Raw genomic sequence first — 25,232 nt, forward strand, 5'->3', positions numbered from 1 at the left:
GAGACTGAAAAACAGCTTCTATCTCAAGGCCATCAGACTGTTAACACTGCCAACACACTGACATTGACACTGACTCAACTCCAGCCACTTTAATAATGGGAATTGATGGGAAATGATGTAAATATATCACTAGCCACTTTAAACAATGCTACCTTATATAATGTTACTTACCCTACATTATTCATCTCATATGCATACGTATATACTGTACTCTATATCATCGACTGCATCCTTATGTAATACATGTATCACTAGCCACTTTAACTATGCCACTTTGTTTACATACTCATCTCATATGTATATACTGTACTCGATACCATCTACTGTATCTTGCCTATGCTGCCCTGTACCATCACTCATTCATATATCCTTATGTACATATTCTTTATCCCCTTACACTGTGTATAAGACAGTAGTTTTGGAATTGTTAGTTAGATTACTTGTTGGTTATTACTGCATTGTCGGAACTAGAAGCACAAGCATTTCACTACACTCGCATTTACATCTGCTCACCATGTGTATGTGACAAATAAAATTTGATTTGATTTATGAGACTCGAAATTGAGCTCGGGTGCATCCTGTTTCCATTGATCATCCTTGATGTTTCTACAGCTTGATTGGAGTCCACCTGTGGTAAAGTAAATTAATTGGAAATTATTAGAAAAGGAACACACCTGTCTTTATAAGGTCCCACAGTTAACAGTGCATGTCGGAGCATAAACTAAGGCATGAGGTCGAAGGAATTATCTGTAGAGCTCCGAGACAGATTGTATCGAGGCACAGATCTGGGGAAAGGTACCAAAACGTTTTTGCAGCATTGAAGGTCTCGAAGAACACAGTGGCCTCCATCATTCTTAAATTGAATAAGTTTGGAACAACCAAGAATCTTCCTAGAGCTGGTTGCCTGGCCAAACTGAGCAATCGGGGGAGAAGGGCCTTTGTCAAGGAGGTGACCAAGAACCCAATGGTCACTCTGATAGAACTCCAGAGTTCCTCTATGGAGATGGGAGAACCTTCTAGAAGGACAACCATCTTTGCAGCATTCCACCAATCTGGCCTTTATGGTATGGCTAGATGGAAGCCATTCCTCAGTAAAAGGCACATGACAGACTGCTTAAAGTTTGCCAAAAGGCACCTAAAGGACTCTGACCATGAGAAACAAGATTATCTGGTATGATGAAACCAAAATTGAACTCTTTGGCCTGAATAGCAAGTGTCATTTTCTGGAGGAAACCTGGCACCATCCCTACGGTGAAGCATGGTGGTGGCAGCATCATGCTTTGGGCATGTTTTTTAATGGCAGGGCCTGGGAGACTATTCAGGATCGAGAGAAAGATGAACGGAGCAAAGTACAGAGAGATCCTTGACAAAAACCTGTTCTAGAGCACTTAGACCACAGACAATGACCCTAAGCACACAGCCTAGACAATGCAGGAGTAGCTTTGGGACAAGTCTCTGAATGTCCTTGATTGGCCCAGCCAGAGCCCGGACTTGAACACAATTGAACATCTCTGGAGAGACCTGAAAATAGCTGTGCAGTGACACTACCCATCCAACCTGACAGAGCTTGAGAGGATCTGCAGAGAAGAATGGGAGAAACTCCCCAAATACAAGTGTGTCATGCTTGTAGCGTCATGCAAGACAGTGATGTGTGAATGTCATGCAATGATGTGATTGAGAATACATCGCATACATGCCTGGACCAGTGACTTTTGAGCACATGGGAAAGTTGTAAGCTTATATGGACACTAACGTGGAGTCCTTTCCTCGCCTACAATTATTAAACGCAAAGACTGTTTCAGGGGGCAGTCTGGTCAGGGATGATAGAGCATTATTTCGGAGAGATTGGAAAGTGAAAGTAAAAACCCGTGACATCTGGGCCTGTAGAAGCATGTTTTTTTAACAGGCTCTGCCCTCATTCGGAGCTGCTGCTGGAGACGAACAGATTCGCAATAAAAAAAATTCTCATTTTGAAGAGCTGGGGGCCAAAGAGGGCAAGAAAGGGAGGCTTCGGTTATTTTCCTAAATTCGCTGAGACGGGGTTTTGTTCTGGGTGTTGCCACACTCAGATAATCTGTTGAAGACGACACATCGTGCCAATGTCACTGTCCGGATTTAACGCACGCGTTGTTTCCCAGATTTGTAAATCATTTGTGTGGGGCATGTGTGCTTTTGATCGTTGCTGCTGCGGGTTATTCTGAAGATACTGGATTGTTGAATTGACGGGTTTCGGTTGTTACAGGTGTGATTGTGCAAGTTTGAATATTGAATTCGAATTTGTTACGCTTTGCGCAAATATTGGAACTGCTGCGTTTCATAGGCTGCTGCGCTGCCCACTTTTGTTATACAGTCATACATATTGTTATTAAAAGATAATAAATATGTTGACGATATTATGCTATGCATTTTATTGTTACATACAGTACCATGTGTGTCCAGACATGTGCCATTTTGGCACTGTCCTTCCTCCACCTTTCTATAAATTACAGCTATGATGTGTGATTCATTTTCTTGATATCAATTTGATCATTTTCCATTTTTTGGGGGAAACTGATCATGGAAATTCACATGTGAATGAATAACCACATCATTCACATTCGGTGTACATAGACCCAAATTTGAACTTGATGACGGTCTCTCTAGATTGCAAATTAATTATTAATAGATTGTATCACTTATATATTAACCTTACCTAACAACGTTGTATTTATAAGTCTGTAATAACCGTATTATATTGGCGTTACTGCAAGTGAATGTGCGTTATAGATGCATTATTCGAATTATTATTTAATTGACAAAGATGGCAGAGCATTTACAGACATCTATTGTAATAATTCCTGGTTAAGTGAGGGAAAGTCATTACTAGAGTGGAGTTCTTTATGCACTGGTTTTGGCAATGCAGTACTTTAAACTTCAAACTCAGCTAATGACCCATGTCTCCTTTTGACATAAAGTGGTTGGTGCCCTAGATGTACACGTGTGTCTGCCATGAAATATCAGCTTAAACTGTACATTGCTTATTTCCTGTCCGTTCAACCTGAAAATCTCTGAGGAAGGCCTTGAGGCTGGTACATAAAGCATAATAAAGAGCACTGGTACTAGCAAGAGCAGTGGTACTAGCAAGAGCAGTGTGGGGTTATTTATTTTTTCTCTGTTCTTTCAACCTGACAAGGGTACTGTGTTTGTAGCTATTCAGAAAAAAATCGAATTAATACCAATGAAGAAAGTGAATGTTGAAATGTCTAAAAATGCCTCTCTGTGTTGCTGTTACAGGCTAACACGGAGCGAAAAGGGCCTGGTGGTGCTCTGGAACAGTGTGGGCTCTGAGTCGGAGGCCTCCAGCGTGTTTAGACAGGGACCTCAGTTGGACTATGTGCCGGCCAACAACCTGGCTCCTGGGTGGGCTATTCGGTAAGAGATGTGCTGTGGTGTATGTTCATGTGTGAAGAATTACATAACAGGCCAAAGGCTAGAGTCTTCTTGACATATTGTTGGGAAAGAATCTAGCTTCCAAATGTAGTGGGGTCAGAACTGAGATGATGTTTAGTTTGACATCATGGATGTTATTCCTGGTTTCATTAATAAGTTATGCTTTTGTTGCAATGGGCTGGGTGAGACCTCATCACATCAACCACTTATACGTTTAAAGCTAAGAGGCCCTTAATAGTGTGAGGAAGTACATCTGTCAGTGGAGAACATTAAGAATTGTTTGTACCATGCGCACTTTCAGCAACTGAGCCCCAGTTTGTCTTTGGAGAGTGAGAGTGCTAAATCTAATTAAGATTTAAAAGAGATGATAGTGCTCTCTGTAAACTGAACAACTATTACCATAAATCATCACTGACAAACAAGCTAGAAAGTTTCAAAGGAGAGAGACAGTAGAAAACATCTATGGGTATTTCCTATCTCAGATAGAGAACCCCCCCCCCAAAAAAAAGTTATTGCGTAGGTCCGGTTTCTTTGCAACAAAAAAAAGAAAGCAGTTAAATCTTGGTATCTATATATCTAACCACGTCCTGTAGCAGAGAGAGAGAGAGAGAGAGAGAGAGAGAGAGAGAGAGAGAGAGAGAGAGAGAGAGAGAGAGAGAGAGAGAGAGAGAGAGAGAGAGAGAGAGAGAGAGAGAGAGAGAGAGAGAGAGAGAGAGAGAGAGAGAGAGAGAGAGAGAGAGAGAGAGAGAGAGAGAGAGAGAGAGAGAGAGAGAGAGAGAGAGAGAGAGAGAGAGAGAGAGAGAGAGAGAGAGAGAGAGAGACATACAGGAGTAAAAAAGATAGGAAGAAGGTATAATTATTGAAGACAATAGAGGGGAGGTGGGGTGAGTGAGGTATATGAATATCTGATGTTTGAGCTCCTGACTGTATATGGTCTTGTTTGGTGTATACAGATTGTGCGGTGAGGCTTATTCCTAGTGCTTTGTGAAGTGTGTTGTGAGGTCTTGGAGACTTTGCTGACTCGGAGTCTCTATACAGCCGTCTGCATCCAAGCCCTGGCCCACAGTATCTAACCACACAGTGATCAACAATAGACTAGCTTTGGACTGCACGCCACCACTCATTCTTCCCCAGGCTATGTACAGCCAGAGCTAGTTACTCCTGGGAAAAAAATACCCTTTTGTCAAAATAGGCACTTACGGTCTCAATCTGAGTTTAGACCACAGGACCAAACCGAACAATCCTGTGTTCACAAACACAACAGCAAAAATGTTGTGCTGACCATGACTGTGTATCCTGCCCTTGACCACATGCAGATTATGGTCCGTGGTATAATGGAGTTTACCAACAATTCTTTTTGCCCAACAGTTTATCCACCTTTTGCAGAAAAACGCATTGAAAATATAGGCAGTGCTGCTTTTTTCCCCACTGCGACCGGCATGTTTTTTTCCCACTACAAAAGTTGCTATCTAGAACCTAAAAGGGTCCTTTGGCTGTCCCCATAAGATAGCACTTTATAGATTTTTTTTTTGATACTAGGGAAAAACCCTTTTAGGTTTCATGTCAAAGGGTTATACCTTGAACCCAAAAGGGTTCTACCTGGAACCAAAAAGTGTTCTCCTATGGGGACAGCCAAAGAACCCTTTTTGAACCCATTTTTCTAAGAATGTACATCACTGATTATGGTGAAGCGTTTGAGAGGAGATTATTGTTGTGTGAAAATTAAGGTGTTTACTCAGTATTATAATCTGGCTCAGATGGGGCTCTCCCTTAGATTGGTGGATTCTCAGTGAGATAATGAGTCTGATGGAAAGAAGAGGTCATATTTCAGCGTAATTAATTTTAGCACAGTAGCCAGCCAGCCACAGAGGTCTAGCTAGGAGCGATGGTCTGTCTTTGCACTGTGAGAGATGTCTCAATGTCTTTACTCATCTGAGTTCAGTTCTCACACCATTATACCACTTCAATGGTGGTGGTAAAAAATAAATAAGAATTAAAAAACACCAAATTAGTGCACTCGGCCTTTATTACTCAGGGATGAGCAGAGAAAAATACTTGGGTAGCTATCCAGGAACAGTGTTGGAGAACCCTGTATTATATGATATGTGTGTTGTGCCCCCTGTAGGTTTGATGTGGGTAATACCGGTTTTGATGACACCCACAACATTGGCCCAGTGCAAGTCGTTGAAGACATTGGAAACAAAACTCACCGACAGAAGACGTAACTTTGTAAGAATGGTTCAGGATATCAAGACAGTGACTTGCAAGTTTGGAATATGAATGAAATTAGACACACATTAGACTAGTGCGTGGATCACTGCACAGAATAATTATATTGAAAGTTGATAGATGTGGAAAAGAAAGGTGGTATTTTTTTGTACAAACACAATTTGACACCAAAATCTTTCCTGTCTTTAACAGAAGCACAATTTCCCCATTAATTACACCATCAGAGTTCACTATGAAGAGATCTTCAAACTCTGCAACATCAGCAGGCTGGTGAGTCCCTCCCTTTGTTTCCTTATCATTACCACCCTTCTAACTTCCGGCGCCGACAGAGATGGCCGCCTCGCATCGCGTTCCTAGGAAACTATGCAGTTTCTTTTTTTTTTTTTTACGTGTTATTTCTTACATTGGTACCCCAGGTCATCTTAGGTTTCATTACATACAGTCGAGAAGAACTACTGAATATAAGAGCAGCGTCAACTCACCATCAGTACGACCAAGAATATGACTTTCGCGAAGCGGATCCTGTGTTCTGCCTTTCACCCAGGACAACGGAATGGATCCCAGCCGGCGACCCAAAAAAATCGACTTCGTAAAAGGGGGAAACGAAGTGGTCTTCTGGTCAGACTCCGGAGACGGGCACATCGTGCACCACTCCCTAGCATTCTTCTCGCTAATGTCCAGTCTCTTGACAACAAGGTTGATGAAATCCGAGCAAGGATTTCCAGAGGGACATCAGAGACTGTAACGTTCTTTGCTTCATGGAAACATGGCTCACTGGAGAGACGCTATCGGAGTCAGTGCAGCCAGCTGATTTCTCCACGCATCGCGCCGACAGAAACAAACATATTTCTGGTAAGAAGAGGGGCGGGGGCGTATGCTTCATGATTAACGAGACGTGGTGTGGCCACAACAACATACAGGAACTCAAGTCCTTCTGTTCACCTGATTTAGAATTCCTCACAATCAAATGTCGACCGCATTATCTACCAAGGGAATTCTCTTCGATTATAATCACAGACGTATATATTCCCCCCCAAGCAGACACATCGATGGCTCTGAACGAACTTTATTTGACTCTTTAAAAACTGGAATCCATATATCCTGATGCTGCATTCATTGTAGCTGGGGATTTTAACAAGGCTAATCTGAAAACAAGACTCCCTAAATTGTATCAGCATATCGATTGCGCAACCAGGGCTGGAAAAACCTTGGATCATTGCTATTCTAACTTCTGCGACGCATATAAGGCCCTCCCCCGCCCTCCTTTCGGAAAAGCTGACCACGACTCCATTTTGTTGATCCCTGCCTACAGACAGAAACTAAAACAAGAAGCTCCCGCGCTGAGGTCTGTTCAACGCTGGTCCGACCAATCTGATTCCACACTCCAAGACTGCTTCCATCACGTGGACTGGGATATGTTTCGTATTGCATCAAACAACAACATTGACGAATACGCTGATTCGGTGAGCGAGTTCATTAGAACGTGCGTAGATGATGTCGTTCCCATAGCAACAATTAAAACATTCCCAAACCAGAAACCGTGGATTAATGGCAGCATTCGCGTGAAACTGAAAGTGCGAACCACTGCTTTTAATCAGGGCAAGGTGACCGGAAACATGACCGAATACAAACAGTGTAGCTATTCCCTCCGCAAGGCAATCAAACAAGCTAAGCGTCAGTATAGAGACAAAGTAGAATCTCAATTCAATGGCTCAGACACAAGAGGTATGTGGCAGGGTCTACAGTCAATCACTGATTACAAAAAGAAAACCAGGCCCGTCACGGACCAGGATGTCTTGCTCCCAAGCAGACTAAATAACTTTTTTGCCCGCTTTGAGGACAATACAGTGCCACTGACACGGCCCGCAACCAAAACATGCCGACTCTCCTTCACTGCAGCCGACGTGAGGAAAACATTTAAACGTGTTAACCCTCGCAAGGCTGCAGGCCCAGACGGCATCCCCAGCCGCGCCCTCAGAGCATGCGCAGACCAGCTGGCTGGTGTGTTTACGGACATATTCAATCAATCCCTATCCCAGTCTGTTGTTCCCACATGCTTCAAGATGGCCACCATTGTTCCTGTTCCCAAGAAAGCTAAGTTAACTGAGCTAAACGACTACCGCTCTGTAGCACTCACTTCCGTCATCATGAAGTGCTTTGAGAGACTAGTCAAGGACCATATCACCTCCACCCTACCTGACACCCTAGACCCACTCCAATTTGCTTACCGCCCAAATAGGTCCACAGACGATGCAGTCTCAACCACACTGCACACTGCCCTAACCCATCTGGACAAGAGGAATACCTATGTGAGAATGCTGTTCATCGACTACAGCTCGGCATTTAACACCATAGTGCCCTCCAAGCTCGTCATCAAGCTCGAGACCCTGGGTCTCGACCCCGCCCTGTGCAACTGGGTACTGGACTTCCTGACGGGCCGCCCCCAGGTGGTGAGGGTAGGCAACAACATCTCCACCCCGCTGATCCTCAACAGTGGGGCCCCACAAGGGTGCGTTCTGAGCCCTCTCCTGTACTCTCTGTTCACCGACGACTGTGTGGCCACGCACGCCTCCAACTCAATCATCAAGTTTGCGGACGACACAACAGTGGTAGGCTTGATTACCAACAACGACGAGACGGCCTACAGGGAGGAGGTGAGGGCCCTCGGAGTGTGGTGTCAGGAAAATAACCTCACACTCAACGTCAACAAAACTAAGGAGATGATTGTGGACTTCAGGAAACAGCAGAGGGAACACCCCCCTATCCACATCGATGGAACAGTAGTGGAGAGGGTAGTAAGTTTTAAGTTCCTCGGTGTACACATCACAGACAAACTGAATTGGTCCACCCACACAGACAGCATCGTGAAGAAGGCGCAGCAGCGCCTCTTCAACCTCAGGAGGCTGAAGAAATTCGGCTTGTCACCAAAAGCACTCACAAACTTCTACAGATGCACAATCGAGAGCATCCTGTCGGTCTGTATCACCGGCTGGTACGGCAACTGCTCCGCCCACAACCGTAAGGCTCTCCAGAGTGTAGTGAGGTCTGCACAACGCATCACCGGGGGCAAACTACCTGCCCTCCAGGACACCTACACCACCCGATGTCACAGGAAGGCCATAAAGATCATCAAGGACAACAACCACCCGAGCCACTGCCTGTTCACCCCGTTGCATCAAAGCTGGGACCAAGAGACTGAAAAACAGCTTCTATCTCAAGGCCATCAGACTGTTAAACAGCCACCACTAACATTGAGTGGCTGCTGCCAAAACACTGACTCAACTCCAGCCACTTTAATAATGGGAATTGATGGGAAATGATGTAAAATATATCACTAGCCACTTTAAACAATGCTACCTAATATAATGTTTACATACCCTAAATTATTCATCTCATATGTATACGTATATACTGTACTCTATATCATCTATTGCATCTTTATGTAATACATGTATCACTAGCCACTTTAACTATGCCACTTTGTTTACATACTCATCTCATATGTATATACTGTACTGGATACAATCTACTGTATCTTGCCTATGCCGCTCTGTACCATCACTCATTCATATATCTTTATGTACATATTCTTTATCCCCTTACACTTGTGTCTATAAGGTAGTAGTTTTAGAATTGTTAGCTAGATTACTTGTTGGTTATTACTGCATTGTCGGAACTAGAAGCACAAGCATTTCGCTACACTTGCATTAACATCTGCTAACCATGTGTATGTGACAAATAAAATTTGATTTGATTTGAACTTGTTCAGTCATATGAAAAATCAACATATCATACCATCCACTCACTCACCCTTCATCTACTTTGCTTCCTTCCTTTATCTCCAACCTTCACTCTTAACACTATACATCTCTAGCTGTTCCTCCTCCTATCCCGCTCCCCACTACGTCACTTTATCTCTTTTCTGTGTCCCTCCAGAGGGTGAGGGTGGTGGATCTGGAGGAGGGGGACCTGCAGGATGTGTGGCTGTTGGTCAACCAGGAGGTGTTGAAGAGAATCTTGAGGGTCCTGCCAGAGAGACATCCCTCCTACAAGTACACCTCCGATCTGGAAGATCTCTTCAGGAAGATCCAGCAGGTGTTCCCACCACAGAGTGATGAGGTGTGTAAGACTGGCCATCGTGTCACTGTCACTGCTCTGCTCATCTCTCTGTGGACAAACTTAACTCATAATGGTCATGTACTGTATGTTTACCTCTCAGAGAGAGCCCCCAGAGCGAATAGAGGAGATCTACAATAGAGTGAAGGAGCCCAACTCAAAAGAGTGGAGGTTCATGACCCCCAAATCCCTGTTGGATAACTGCTATAGGACAATGCACTGTCTCTTCAAAAACTGCTTTCCCAGTGAAGATGGAGAGCAAGACTGTGAGTGCACTTCACTCCCTTATTATATTTCCTGTCTTCTATTACCTCTTACCTCTACCCTAACCTCTCTATGTTGGCAATTTCCCAGGAACACAAACCTACTCAACTGGTTTGGCATGTTGTGTCAAATGTATCTCTTCAGTGTCTGTAGACACGAAGTTGTTCTTATTCAACACTGTTTAAAGAGAGAAAGTTGTCGGTGCCACAGGTTCCCATGAGGTCTCTGCCTTAAAAGGAGAGTGACTTGGACAGGCCTGTTAATATCTCCTGTTAGCCTATTCATGAATCATTTACACATCCTATATACGTTAACACATGACTGTATCATTCACTTTTAACCACACATGTTAATTGCATCAGCACCTTTTAAGGTACAGTGGGGCAAAAAAGTATTTAGTCAGCCACCAATTGTCCAAGTTCTCCCACTTAAAAAGACGAGAGAGGCCTGTAATTTTCATCATAGGTACACTTTAACTATGACAGACAAAATCACATTGTAGGATTTTTAATGAATTTATTTGCAAATTATGGTGGGAAATAAGTATTTGGTCAATAACAAAAGTTTATCTCAATACTTTGTTATATACCCTTTGTTGACAATGACGATGGTCAAACGTTTTCTGTAAGTCTTCACAAGGTTTTCACACACTGTTGCTGTTTTTTTGGCCCATTCCTCCATGCAGATCTCCTCTAGAGCAGTGATGTTTTGGGGCTGTTGCTGGGCAACACAGACTTTCAACTCCCTCCAAAGATTTTCTATGGGTTTGAGATCTGGAGACTGGCTAGGCCACTCCAGGACCTTGAAATGCTTCTTACGAAGCCACTCCTTCGTTGCCCGGGTGGTGTGTTTGGGATCATTGTCATGCTGAAAGACCCAGCCACGTTTCATTTTCAATTCCCTTGCTGATGGAAGGAGGTTTTCACTCAAAATCTCACGATACACGGCCCCATTCAATCTTTCCTTTACACGGATCAGTCGTCCTGGTCCCTTTGCAGACAAACAGCCCCAAAGCATGATGTTTCCACCCCCATGCTTCACAGTAGGTATGGTGTTCTTTGGATGCAACTCAGCATTCTTTGTCCTCCAAACACGACAAGTTGAGTTTTTACCAAATAATTATATTTTGGTTTCATCTGACCATATGACATTCTCCCAATCTTGTTCTGGATCATCCAAATGCTCTCTAGCAAACTTCAGACAGGCCTGGACATATACTGGCTTAAGCAGGGGGACACATCTGGCACTGCAGGATTTGAGTCCCTGGCAGTGTAGTGTTACTGATGGTAGGCTTTGTTACTTTGGTCCCAGCTCTCTGCAGGTCATTCACTAGGTCCCCCCGTGTGGTTCTGGGATTTTTGCTCACCGTTCTTGTGATCATTTTGACCCCATGGGGTGAGATCTTGCATGGAGCCCCAGATCGAGGGAGATTATCAGTGGTCTTGTATGTCTTCCATTTCCTAATAATTGCTCCCACAGTTGATTTCTTCAAACCAAGCTGCTTACCTTTTGCAGATTCAGTCTACAATTGTGTTTCTGGTGTCCTTTGACAGCTCTTTGGTCTTGGCCATAGTGGAGTTTGGAGTGTGACTGTTTGAGGTTGTGGACAGGTGTGGACAGGTGTCTTTTAAACTGATAACAAGTTCAAACGGGTGCCATTAATACAGGTAACAAGTGGAGGACAGAGGAGCCTCTTGAAGAAGAAGTTACAGGTCTGTGAGAGCCAGAAATCTTGCTTGTTTGTAGGTAACCAAATACTTATTTTCCACCATAATTTGCAAATAAATTCATAAAAAATCCTATGTGATTTTCTGGATTTTTTTTCTTCTCATTTTGTCTGTCATAGTTGAAGTGTACCTATGATGAAAATTACAGGCCTCTCTCATCTTTTTAAGTGGGAGAACTTGCACAATTGGTGGCTGACTAAATACTTTTTTGCCCCACTGTATATTTGTTCCTTGTTTTACAGAGAGATCAGTAGAGTTGTTGAGGCTAGAGCACATCTGTTAACAATTTAATAGAAGGAAAACATAAGGCATGAAGGAGTATAAAGCACTCATGTGCAGAACATGAGTCATGAATATAAAAAAACATTAGAAGAGAAAACGGCAACAATGTTGTAACACACATGTTGGATTGGTTTAGTGCTTAGTTCATGGCTAGGATGTTCAAAGCAGGCCCATAAACGTTTAATGAAGTGTCACTGATCACTCAAAATAGTTTGTATGCTTTTTTCAGAAATATTTAGCCATGATTTTAAGATGATTGATCTCAGTCACTTAAACTATTTTCTTACTTCAGATTGTAGCGCTCTTCACTGGCGGAAGGGCAGAAAGAGACAACTACAGGAAACCTGAGGAGGACGTTAATTTCCAAACATTGCAAATATACACTGAGTGTAAAAAACATTAAGTACACCTTCTTAATATTTAGTTGCACCCCATACATTTTTGCCCTCAGAACAGCCTCAATTCGTTAGAGCTTGTTGACTCCAATGCTTCCCACATTTGTGTCAAGTTGGCTGGATGTCCTTTGGGTGGTGAACCATTCTTGATACACACAAGAAACTGTTGAGCGTGGAAAAACCCAGCAGCGTTGTAGTTCTTGACACAAACCGGTGCACCTGGCACCTACCACCATACCCTGTTCAAAGGCACTTAAATATTTTGTCTTGTCCATTCACACTCTGAATGGCACACATACACACAATCAATGTCTCAATTGTCTCAAGGCTTAATCATTCTTTAACCTGTCTCCCCCCCTTCATTTACACTAATTGAAGTGGGTTTAGCTAACACGTGACATCGATAAGGGATCATAGCTTTCACCTGGATTCACCTGTTCAGTCTGTCATGGAAAGAGCAGGTGTTCATAATGTTTTGTACACTCAGTGTATGTCCAATGTTGCAGTTGAGCTGTATGTCATACCCCTCTCCCGTGTGAAGTTCTGATGTTGTTGCACCAACAATATGCCCTGAAAACTATTACCAACGGTATGCAACCCAAACTTCATCTGTTGCTATGGATGCCACAGTAAATACATTCCCTGTGGACTTTGCAGCTTTATCCACACACTGTTATTGTCACAGCTTGCCTACAGTTTTGTTTACTTATCATTCTTTGCCTCCTATGTTGTATAGTACTTTGAAAGAGATATTTTATAGTTTTCATATGTGTACTTATAATATATTTTCTGCTGATGTTTATGTTCTGTGTTTTGACAGTTGTATGGTATAGCGCAGGTGGCTATGCTCAAGCAGAGAGCTACAGAGTATGGCATTTCTATACTTTTTTTGCAATCTGGGAACACTTGTTGGTGACAGGTATTAGCAACTGTTGCCAATATATTCAAAAATAATAACAGAACACAATTATAGCTACTTTCAGGACTGTTGTCGTTTTCTTTTGCTCAGTTTTAAAAAGAGCATGGCGCTTGCTATGTCAGGATAGTGGGTTTGATTCCCAGGACCACCCATACTTAAAATGTATGCACACATGACTGTAAGTCACTTTGGATAAAAACGTCCGCTAAATGGCATATACTGAACAAAAATATAAACGCAACATGCAACATGGAATAACTGGGTCATTTTCAGCTTCCAGGAATTGTGTACAGATCCTTGCGACATGGGGCAGTGCATTATCATGCTGAAACATGAGATGATGGCGGCGGGTGAATAGCACGACAATGGGCCTCAGGGTCTCGTCACGGGATCTCTGTGCATTCAAATTGCCATAGATAAAATGCAATTCTGTTCATTGTCCATATTTATGCCTGCCCATCCCATTATCCCACCGCCACCATGGGGCACTCTGTTCACAACTTTGACATCAGCAAACCGCTCGCCCACACAACCCCATACACGTGGTCTGCGGTTGTGAGGCCAGTTGGACATACTGCCAAATTCTCTAAAATGACGTTGGAGGTGGCTTATGGTAGAGAAATTAACATTAAATTCTCTGGCCACAGCTCTGGTGCACATTCCTGCAGTCAGTATGTCAATTGCACACTCACCTTTTATTGTCCCCACCACAAGGTGCACCTGTGTAATGACCATGCTGTTTAATCAGCTTCTTGATATGCCACACCTGTCAGGTGGATGGACTTTCAGGGAAAAGGAGAAATGCTCACTAACAGGGATGTAAATACATTTGCGCACAAAATCTGAGAGAAATAAGCTTTTTGTGCGTATGGAAAATGTATGGGATCTTTTAATTCAGCTCGTGAAACATGGGACCAACACTTTACATGTTGAGTTAATATTATAGTGAATGTGTTTGACATTTTAAGCAATTATGATATTTCTTTGTTCTATGTTTTTATAATTGATTTAAGATATTTTGCTGACTTGAGGCTTTGTCAGTGAATTCCAACAATGTCCAGCCACTCATGGTTTTTTCACTGTTTATTGATGCTGAAATAAAGCTATTTGTGCAATCTATTCACAGGTTCAACATGTTGAGAGTTAGGACATGCTGCATTTCTTGTATGGTTACATTAAAATACAGAGTTTTTATATACACAAGACAGTGTCAAGTTATTTATTTGGAAAGCTATTCATATAATATGTGACAGCCATTGTGAAAAATACATGCCATTGACCATCTGGACATTGTGTTCTCTTTTTTATGTTTAAAAATAAGTTTAATGTCTCCGACATAACTATGATTGGGCCATGTATTTAAAAAAAAAACATTGGATACATTTCAGTTCATTAGAAACATTGCAAAACTCCACTGCATAAAGTTATTCCCACTGTCGTGTCTTTGGCTATGCTGGATTAAGTGATATGACATGCTATTCTATAAAATAATTTCTTGGTAATTAATATTACCTGATTGAGCTAATCATGTAAATGTAATTAACTAGAGAGTCAGGGCACCATGAAATAATATTTATAGAGCTGTTATCCTCCGAATAAACTCTTAAAGACCTAGTAATATTTTACATCAATAGCAGTCAACATTAATCGTCATCTTAATTCAGTTTCATCTGAAAGTTGTTATCTGCACGAACCCTGGCTAACAAGTTGAATCAGCGATGCAAAATTGGGTTTAATTATTTATTTACTAAATACCTAACTAATCACACAGAATTACACATACACATAATTAAATCATAAACAAATTGACAACAGACTTTCAGCATTCTTATAAAGGCACTCAACATGTACTTCACTGACACAAATGATTTATGATTGGTTGAAATAAATTGATAATAAGAAGATTGTGGGAGCTGTACTGTTAGATTTCAGTGCAACCTTTGATGTTATTGACCATTACCTGTTGTTGAGAAAACATATGTTTTTTTGCTTTTCAACCTCTGCCATATTGTGGATTCAGAGCTATCTATCTAATAGAACTCAGAGGGGTTTCTTTAATGGAAGCCTATCTAATGTCAAACATGTAGGGTGTGGTGTACCACAGGGCAGCTCTCTAGGCCCTCTACTTTTTCTATTTTACCTTTATTTAACTTCTTCGAGATAGGGAGCGCTCTTTTAATTTTTGGATAAAAAACATTCCCGTTTTAAACAAGATATTTTGTCATGAAAATATGCTCGACTATGCATGTAATTGACAGCTTGAAAAATAAAAAACTCTGACGTTTCCAAAACTGCAAAGATATTATCTGTGAGTGCCCCATAACTAATGCTACAGGCGAAACCAAGATGAAGTTTCATACAGGAAATGCCCCATGGCTGTGAATGCGCCAGGAATGAGCCTGCCCTTTGTGTCGTTTCTCCAAGGTGTCTGCAGCATTGTGACGTATTTGTAGGCATATCATTGGAAGATTGACCATAAGAGACTACATTTACCAGGTGTCTGCCCGGTGTCCTGTGCCGAAATTATTGCGTAATCTTTAGGTCCATGCGCGTTCCATTTCTTCAGAAGAGAAAGTCAACTGCCACGATGGATTTATCGTCGATAGATATGTGAAAAACACCTTGAGGATTGATTCTAAACATCGGTTTGCCATGTTTCTGTCAATATTATGCAGTTAATTTGGAAAAAAGTTAGCGTTTTAATGACTTAATTTTCGTTTTTTTTTCTTACCCAAACGTGATAAAGAAAACGGAGCGATTTGTCAACACAAATAATATTTTTGTAAAAACTGAACATTTGCCATCTAACTGAGAGTCTCCTCATTGAAAACATCTGAAGTTCTTCAAAGGTAAATTATTTTATTTGAATGTTTTTCTGTTTTTTGTGAAAATGTTGCCTGCTGAATGTCAGGCATAATCCTATGCTAGGCTATCAATACTGTTACACAAATGCTTGTTTTGCTATGGCTGAGAAGCATATTTTTGAAAATCTGAGATGACAGTGTTAACAAAAGGCTAAGCTTGAGAGCAAATAGATTTATTTCATTTCATTTGCGATTTTCATGAATAGTTAACGTTGCGTTATGCTAATGAGCTTGCAGATAGATTTACACAATCCTGGATACAGGTTTTTTTCGTAGCTAAACGTGACGCAGAAAACGGAGCGATTTGTCCTAAACAAATAATATTTTTGTAAAAACTGAACATTTGCTATCTAACTGAGAGTCTCCTCATTGAAAACATCCAAAGTTCTTCAAAGGTAAATGATTTTATTTGAATGCTTTTCTGTTTTTTGTGAAAATGTTGCCTGCTGAATGCTAATGCTAAATGCTACGCTAAATGCTATGCTAGCTATCAATACTGTTACACAAATGCTTGTTTTGCTATGGTTGAGAAGCATATTTTGAAAATCTGAGATGACAGTGTTGTTAACAAAAATCTAAGCTTGAGAGCTAGCATATTGATTTCATTTCATTTGCGATTTTCATGAATAGTTAACGTTGCGTTATGGTAATGAGCTTGAGGCTGTATTCACGATCCCGGATCCGGGATGGCTCGTCGCAACAGGTTAACAATGCCAGTCAGTTAAGAACAAATTCTTATTTTCAATGACAGCCTAGGAACAGTGGGTTAACTGCCTTGTTCAGGGGCAGAAAGACAGATTTGTACCTTGTCAGCTCGGGGATTCAATCTTCCAACCTTTCAGTTACGAGTCCAACGCTCTTACCACTAGGCTACCCTACCACCCCAATAACCTGCCACTGGCATTAAACAAAGCCTGTGTGTCCATGTATGCTGTTAACTCAACTATATACACATCATCAACCACAGTTTATGAAGTCACTGAAACCCTTAACAAGGAGTTGCAGTCAGTTTTGGAATGGTTGGCCAGTAACAAACTGGTCCTGAACATCTAAAACTAAGAGCATTGTATTTGGTACAAATCCATTCCCTAAGCTCTAGACCACATTTGAATCTGGTAATGAATGGTGTGGCTGTTGAACAAGTTGAGGAGACTAAATTACTTGGTGTTACCTTAGATTGAAAACAGTCATGGTCAAAACAATTAGATTCAATGGTTGTAAAGATGGGGAGAGGTATGCACAAATTAAAGAGACACTGTGCTTTTTTGACACCACATTCCAGAATGCAAGTCCTGCAGGCTCTAGTATTGTCTTATCTTGATTACTGTCTAGCCATGTCATCAATTGCTGCAAAGAAAGACCTAGTTAAACTGCAGCTGGCCCAGAACAGAGCGGCACATCTTACTCTTCATTGTAATCAGAAGGCTATATATATATATATATATATATATATATATTTTTAACCTTCATTTAACTAGGCAAGTCAGTTAAGAACAAATTCTTATTTTCAATGATGGCCTAGGAACAGTGGGTTAACTGCCTGTTCAGGGGCAGAACAACAGATTTGTACCTTGTCAGCTCAGGGATTTGAACTTCCGGCTACTAGTCCAACGCTCTAGCCACTAGGCTACCCTGCCGCCCATATGATGTATATTGAACAAGAATGTAAATGCAACATACTAAACTTTCAATGATTTTACTGAGTTACAGTTAATAAATAAATTAGGCCGTAATCTATGGATTTCACATGACTGGGCAGGGGTGCAGGGCATAGGCCCACCCACTGGGGAGCCAGGCCCAGCCAATTATACAGATATTTTTCTGTTTACAGACAGAAACACTCCCCAGTTTCATCAACTGTCCAGGTGGCTGGTCTCAGACGATTCCGCAGGTAAATATGCCAGATGTGGAGGTCCTGGGTTGGCGTGGTTGCACATAGTCTGCGGTTGTAAGGCCAGTTGGACGTACTGACAAATTCTCAAAAACGATATTGAAGGCGGCTTATGGTAAAGAAATTAACATTCAATTATCTGGCAACAGCGCTGGTGGACATTCCTGCAGTCAGCATGCCAGTTGCATGCCCGCTCAAAACTTGAGACATCTGTGCAATTGTGTTGTGTGACAAACCTGTGCATTTTAGAGAGGCCTTTTATTGTCCCTAGCACAAGGTGCATCTGTGTAATGATCATGCTGTCTAATCAGCTTCTTGATATGCCACACCTGTCAGGTAGGTGGATTATAAGGGCAAAGTATAAATGCTCACTAACAGGGATATAAATACATTTGTGCAAATAAATTGAGAGTAATAAGCCTTTTGTGTGTATGTAAAATTTCTGGGATCTTTTATTTCACCTTATGAAACATGGGACCAACACTTTGGTTATGGGATTTTGATGAATAATGACTAAATTATGTATCCATTTAACTTAAAACTATAACTAAACAGAATACTACTATGTTACTGTATGGGTGTATGAATCTTATTATAATCATAATACTGAATATAATGTGTGTAATTTTAGTCAAGAATTAGAACAAGGACTGTCTGTTCCTTGTTAGAAACTAATGGAGCTATCGTCAGACTGGCTGGAATGCTGTGTTCCTTACAGGACATCCTGTCTCTATCCAGTAGTAGATTGTTTAACAGGTGGTAGACAATGTGGGAAGGCTTGTGAACTATACTGCCATTGTATCTGAGGGGAGGAGAGACATTTGACGAAATATGAGGTATATAAACTAATGTACATGATTTTGTAGGTAGTACTCTCGAGAATAAACGCTATTGATTGATTTTGAGATTGGTCTCTGTCCATTTCATGCAAATAAGTATCTTACAAATTCTTAGAAATGGGCAGAGTATTTGAATTGAATTGGTTGATGAACATATAGGAATGAAATTCCTTTAACAATTTGGTCCTTTGAGAGCCGGATCTAAATATCTGTCCCTGTCATCTGAAGGTAATAAGCTGAGAACCGTGCACGGGCGGGCCGTGGTCCTGTATAACAAAGTCCTGTCCCCTGACATTGGGTGTCAGGATTTGGCCAGGATTGTTCCGGTTTTGGCCACTAGATGCCCCCATTGTGCTTTTTGACCCTTTTGTTTTCCCTTGTTTCCAGTTATTATTTGCACCTGTGCCTCGTTTCCCTTGAATGTATTTAAACCCTTAGTTTTCCTCAGTTCTTTGCTCTGTGTTTGAATGTTATAGCACCCAGCCCCAGCGATTTTGTGAACATTTGTTGTGCCAGTTGGACTCGCTTGTGGTACTGTTTTTGTTCTAGTTTATTTATTTTTGATTATCTTTTGAGGCTTTTTTCTGCTGTGGATTTTTACCTTTTGACTTGGAGGATTACCTTTTTCTCTTGGAATTACTTTTGATGTTGTGGATTTATATTTTTTCCTGAACTTTCCTTTTTACTTTATTAAAACAGTCTCAAGTACTGCTGTGTCTGCCTCATCTTCTGGGTTCTGCCGACTATTAGTGGCTCAGTTTGCTAAGTGACTGTTTCTCACACCAGAGACCTGAGTTCGTAACCGGGTCTTGACAATTGGGGCTCTATAACAGGCCGATATACACCCCAGACCGACAGGGACGGTGACTAGATCCAACGAACATTGCTTTTCCCAGTCGGCGACAAGGTCAGTAGCCTATATTCTCGATTCTGGGGGGGAATGATTTAAGTTATCTAAAATTTGAGGTTCTAAAATGTTTTGCTATTCCAAACAGATCCACTGGGTTTTGTATGACCAATATACACTGGCAGGTCCGCGATGACCTGAGGTAAGGTGTGCTACCATAAATAAAACTAAACTTAATCATGAGTGGCATATTTGCCAGGATACTAAATGGGTGTTAGGTGGGACGGATGTCTTGTACAATTAACTAACAGGACAATTTAACCTACTCAACACTTGGATAGTGTCCAAAAAGGAGGAGAGGGAAGCCTAAAGTAGTGAAGTGAGATATTGGTGTATCCGATCGCCAGTCAATGCTATAAAGTTTCCAGAAAGGAGAACACAAATAGAAATCCATACACATGGATTGTAAGCATTAAAGAGACGCACACAGTCAGGCAGGAGAGCAACCATAGTGACGAGGTAATGGTAAACTGCACATACTGAAATAGTAGCATTGACTAGTGTCTGTGAAATAAAAAAGGAGAGAAAAGGGTTACTGTTTAAATAGACAAATATGTATTTTTAAATTGCAGTTGGGATTTTATTTTAGGAATAAGGCCTGTTTTTCTTTTGAGGCTAGTATCAGCTACATTTATGCCTATACTAGACTATGGGGATATGTTATATATGAATGTTTCCGCTCAGTGTTTGAGATCAATTGACACCCTTTACCATGGAGCATTGAGATTTATTTTAAACTGCAAAGTCTTTATGCTCCACTGCACTTTATATTTCAGGGTTGGCTGTCCTTCTAGTAAATTGTAAGCTCAGTCACTGGTATACTTCTTTACAAAGCCATTATGGGCTTATTACCATTTTATTTTGGCATTTTTATTGTTCAGAAATGTGGTGGGTAATCTCTTCGTTCGCAATACTTTATCCTGCTAAGAGTTCCAAATGTCAAAACTGAATTTGGATAAAGGGCTTTTATGTACTCTGCGCCATGGAACGCATTTACAAAATACTTTTAAACTGGAAGAACTTGTCCCAATTGATGTTTTTAAATCATCGATGAAGGATTTTGAGGCTGATTCCCTGACCTGTCAATGTTCTTAATTTGCTGTTTTATGATTTTGTTATACTCCTGTGAATTCTGTTTTTTACTAGATTACCTGTAGTTTTCATGTCTGTAATTGTCTTGGACAGGATGCGCTTGAAAAAGAGATTTCAAATCTCAATGAGCGCTTCCTGATTAAATAAATATTTTAAACATTATCCAGCCTGCATAGCAACCATTTTGTTTATGGATGACCAGTCATTTTGCTTAGCAACAATGCAAAAAAAATTAATGATTGGGTGGCATCTGTAGCAACATGACCAAAATAACTAACAACCAGATTTACAACTACACTATACCATTCAAAATAGGGAATATTGTAAAATAATTTGTATTCAACTATCTATTTATAGTATTTTATAAATAAAACAACATTAGAAGAAATGATAATTAGCTAAATAATACATATTCAAAAATAAGGAACTGGAACACAAGTACTCAGAATCAACATGGTAGGGATAAAAACAGCAAACCGAGGACATGGAAGGCACAGTATGTGGTTATGTGCGGGTGTATTTTGACGGAAGGTGGGATGTGTATTTTTATGTTTGGAAAAGTGTGGAGTTAAGTGAATGCAAATCCCAGACCCCATGTAATGTATGTGTGCGAGCAGGGGTTGTGAGAGCTTTCAATTTTGTGCAGATATGGGATATAAACATAGCAGAAAAAGAAACGTCCTCTCACTGTCAACTGCGTTTTTTTTTCAGCAAACTTAACATGCACAAATATTTGTATGAACATAACAAGATTCAACAACTGAGACATAAACTGAACATGTTCCACAGACATGTGACTAACAGAAATGGAATAATGTGCCCATGAACAAAGGAGGGGGGTCAAAATCAAAAGTAACAGTCAGTAGCTGGTGTGGCCACCAGCTACATTAAGTACTGCAGTGCATCTCCTCCTCATGGACTGCACCAGATGTGCCAGTTCTTGCTGTGAGATGTTACCCCACTCTTCCACCAAGGCACCTGCAAGTTCCCGGACATTTTTGGGGGGAATGGCCCTAGACCTCACCCTCCGATCCAACAGGTCCCAGGCGTGCTCAATGGGATTGAGATCCGGGCTCTTCGGCAGAATACTGACATTCCTGTCTGCAGGAAATCGCGCACAGAACGAGCAGTATGTCTGGTGGCATTGTCATGCTGGAGGGTCATGTCAGGATGAGCCTGCAGGAAGGGTACCACATGAGGGAGGAGGATGTCTTCCCTGTAACGCACAGCGTTGAGATTGCCTGCAATAACAAGCTCAGTCTGATGATGCTGTGAAACACCGTCCCAGATCAAGACGGACCCTCCCCCTACAAATCGATCCCGCTCCAGAGTACAGGCCTCGGTGTAACGCTCATTTCTTCAACGCTAAACGTGAATCCGACCATCACCCACGGTGAGACAAAACTGCCACTCGTCAGTGAAGGGCACTTTTTGCCAGTCCTGTCTGGTCCAGCGACAGTGGATTTGTTGTTGCCATCCTGTACCTGTTACGCAGGTGTGATGTTCGGATGTACCCATCCTGTACAGGTGTTACACGTGGTCTGCCACTGCAAGGATGATCAACTGTCCGATCTGTCTCCTTGTAGCACTGTCTTAGGCATCTCAAAGTACGGACATTTCAATTTAATGCCCTGGCCACATCTGTAGTCCTCATGCCTCCTTGCATCATGCCTAAGGCACGTTCACGCAGATGAGCAGGGACCCTGGGCATCTTTCTTTTGGTGTTTTTCAGAGTCAGTAGAAAGGTCTCTTTAGTGTCCTAAGTTTTCATAACTGACCTTAATTGCCTACCGTCTGTAAGCTGTTAGTGTCTTAACGACCGTTCCACAGGTGCATGTTCATGAATTGTTTATGGTTCATTGAACAAGCATGGGAAACAGTGTTTAAACCCTTTACAATGAAGATCTGTGAAGTTATTTGGATTTTTATGAATTATCTTTGAAAGACAGGGTCTTTTCTTTGAGTTTTCATTTTAAAATATATTATAAATATAGTTTATTTATTTATGGACCTATCATGATAAAACGGTCCCCAACCCTATACCCTAGACACCCACCTGAGCGACCAATACACTAAAGAGAAGTCCTTATCTGTTTTATGGGCATACTGTAAGTAGCATGTATGCAGCCAAAACAGAAAGATAAATGCGGTCAGAGACCCACTAAAGCAGCACCGCCCGCTCAAGATTTTGAGCCTGCCTGGCAGGGTTGATCCTACAAAGCCCCCTGATGGGTGAGCATAATATACAAGGAATTTCTCAAAGCTGCTAATGAGAACCTTGACAACCTTGTAACTAGCTGGTGGAGATTCCAGTGGGGTGCAGTCCTGTCAACACTAGCTGCAGTAACCCATGGGGACGGGGTCACGCTCGGACAATCAGAGGGGGCAAATTATTGTGAACCTGGTGGCACAAAATAATCAAAGGTCTGACTGCATAGAGATGCTGGGAAAAATGGTGACAACAGGGGATCAGCATGAGTGTGTTTTAGGGACAAGGGGTGTATCTGATTTCCATCAGCTGGAACTTGACGTTGTTTAATCAAATCTCTTAATTTTTCTTACATTTTGCATGCCTTCTCAAACAGCTGCACCTGTATATGCATTTACACATCAAGTCCTTTCTTGAGCTGAGCTTGTGGTTGTTTGTGGGGGAAAGAGGTTGAGTGTGTATGTGTATTCCACATCTGTTGCTATGGGGTAATGATGTTAGGGACAATAGTTTTTAATAAACAGTACCAGTCAAAAGTTTGGACACCTACTCATTACAGGGTTGTTCTTTATTTTCTACAATGTTAAAAATAGTTAACACATCAACTATGAAATGACACATGGAATCATGTAGTAACCAAAAAAAGTGTTAAACAAATCAAAATATATTTGAGATTCTTCAACGTTGTCACCCTTTGCCTTGATGACAGCTTGGCATTCTCTCAACCAGCTTTATGTTCCCACATATGCTGATCACTTATTGGACGCTTTTCCTTCACTCCGAGGTCCAACCATCTCTGCAGCACTCCAGCAATTAGGCCTTTATGGCAGAGTGGCTAGACAGAAGCCACTCCTCAGTAAAAGGCACATGACAGCCCACTTGGAGTTTGCCAAAAGGCACCTAAAGACTCTCAGACAATGAGAAACAAGATTCTTGAATGCCAAGCGTCATGTCTGGAGGAAACCTGGCACCATCCATATGGAGAAGCATGGTGGTGGCAGCATTATGCTGTAGGGATGTTTTTCAGCGGCAGGTACTGGGAGACCAGTCAGGATCGATGGAAAGATGAACAGGGCAAAGTATAGAGAGATCCTTGATGAAAACCTGCTCCCAGGACCTTAGACTGGGCTGAAGGCTCACCTTCCAGCAGGACAACGACCCTAAGCACACAGCCAAGACAACACAAGTGTGGCTTTGGGACAAGTCTCTGAATGTCCTTGAGTGGCCCAGCTAGAACCCGGACTTGAACTAGACCGAACATCTCTGGAGAGACCTGAAAATAGCTGTGTAGCGATGCTACCCATCCAACTTGACAGAGCTCGAGAGGATCTGCAGTGATGAATGGGATCAACTCCCCAAATACAGGTGCCAAGCTTATAGTGTCATACCCAAGAAGACTCTAGGCTCCAATCGCTGCCAAAGGTGCTTCAACAAAGTACTGAGTAAAGGATCTGAATACTTATGTAAATGTGATATTTCAGTTTTATATTTTTATTAAATTAGCAAAAATGTCTGCTTTGTCATTATGGGGTATTGTGTGTAGATTGATGAGGGGGGAAAAACTCTCATCAATTTTAGAATAAGGCTGTAACGTAACAAATTGTGGAAAAAGTCAAAGGGTCTGAATACTTTCCGAAGGCAATGTATTGACTCCGGTGTGTGAATACATATATAAATGAGAGTTCTGTATTTCATTTTCAATAATTGTGTAAACATTTCTAAAAACATGTTTTCACTTCATCATTATGGGGTACTGTTTGTAGATGGTGAGAATGATAATTTTATTATCCATTTTGAATTCAGACTGTAACACAACAAAGTGGAATACATCAAGTGGTATGAATACTTTCTTCAGAATCTGTATGTGCATGTCTTTCTGGTTTCTATCATCACTGTAAGTGTATGTGTAAGCGTAAGTGAATGTTCTGGATGCAGCGAGTCTGGAGGACCTTTTAAAGAAGACTTCCCTGCTGACCTGACAGATTGAGGGGCTCAAGCTTCTGCAGAACACCCGAAAACCCAGACCAGATGATGACAAGAAGGTAAGGCAAAAGACAATATATACACTA

The 25,232-nt window shown here is 41.5% G+C and overlaps 1 protein-coding gene across 1 annotated transcript; it reads left to right on the forward strand.

The window, feature by feature from the left end:
- Positions 1–1,811: 1,811 nt before the first annotated feature.
- LOC118401295 (interleukin-34-like) lies at positions 1,812–14,564 on the forward strand. Its single transcript, XM_035798679.2, has 7 exons — positions 1,812–2,242; positions 3,274–3,411; positions 5,555–5,658; positions 5,851–5,928; positions 9,595–9,777; positions 9,878–10,040; positions 12,340–14,564. The coding sequence occupies exons 2-7, from the start codon at positions 3,372–3,374 to the stop codon at positions 12,393–12,395; spliced, it is 624 nt and encodes a 207-aa protein (XP_035654572.1). The 5' UTR covers positions 1,812–2,242; positions 3,274–3,371; the 3' UTR covers positions 12,396–14,564.
- Positions 14,565–25,232: the final 10,668 nt, after the last annotated feature.

The sequence above is a fragment of the Oncorhynchus keta genome, chromosome 22 (assembly GCF_023373465.1).
Source record: "Oncorhynchus keta strain PuntledgeMale-10-30-2019 chromosome 22, Oket_V2, whole genome shotgun sequence".
Lineage (NCBI taxonomy): Eukaryota > Metazoa > Chordata > Actinopteri > Salmoniformes > Salmonidae > Oncorhynchus > Oncorhynchus keta.

Bases quoted from the DNA above. Each gene is read 5' to 3' on its own strand.
- LOC118401295 (XM_035798679.2), top strand. From the start codon at position 3,372: ATGTGCCGGCCAACAACCTGGCTCCTGGGTGGGCTATTCG. The intron at 5,929-9,594 runs GTGAGTCCCTCC...GTGTCCCTCCAG, and splicing joins TCTGCAACATCAGCAGGCTG to AGGGTGAGGGTGGTGGATCT. The intron at 10,041-12,339 runs GTGAGTGCACTT...TTCTTACTTCAG, and splicing joins TGAAGATGGAGAGCAAGACT to ATTGTAGCGCTCTTCACTGG.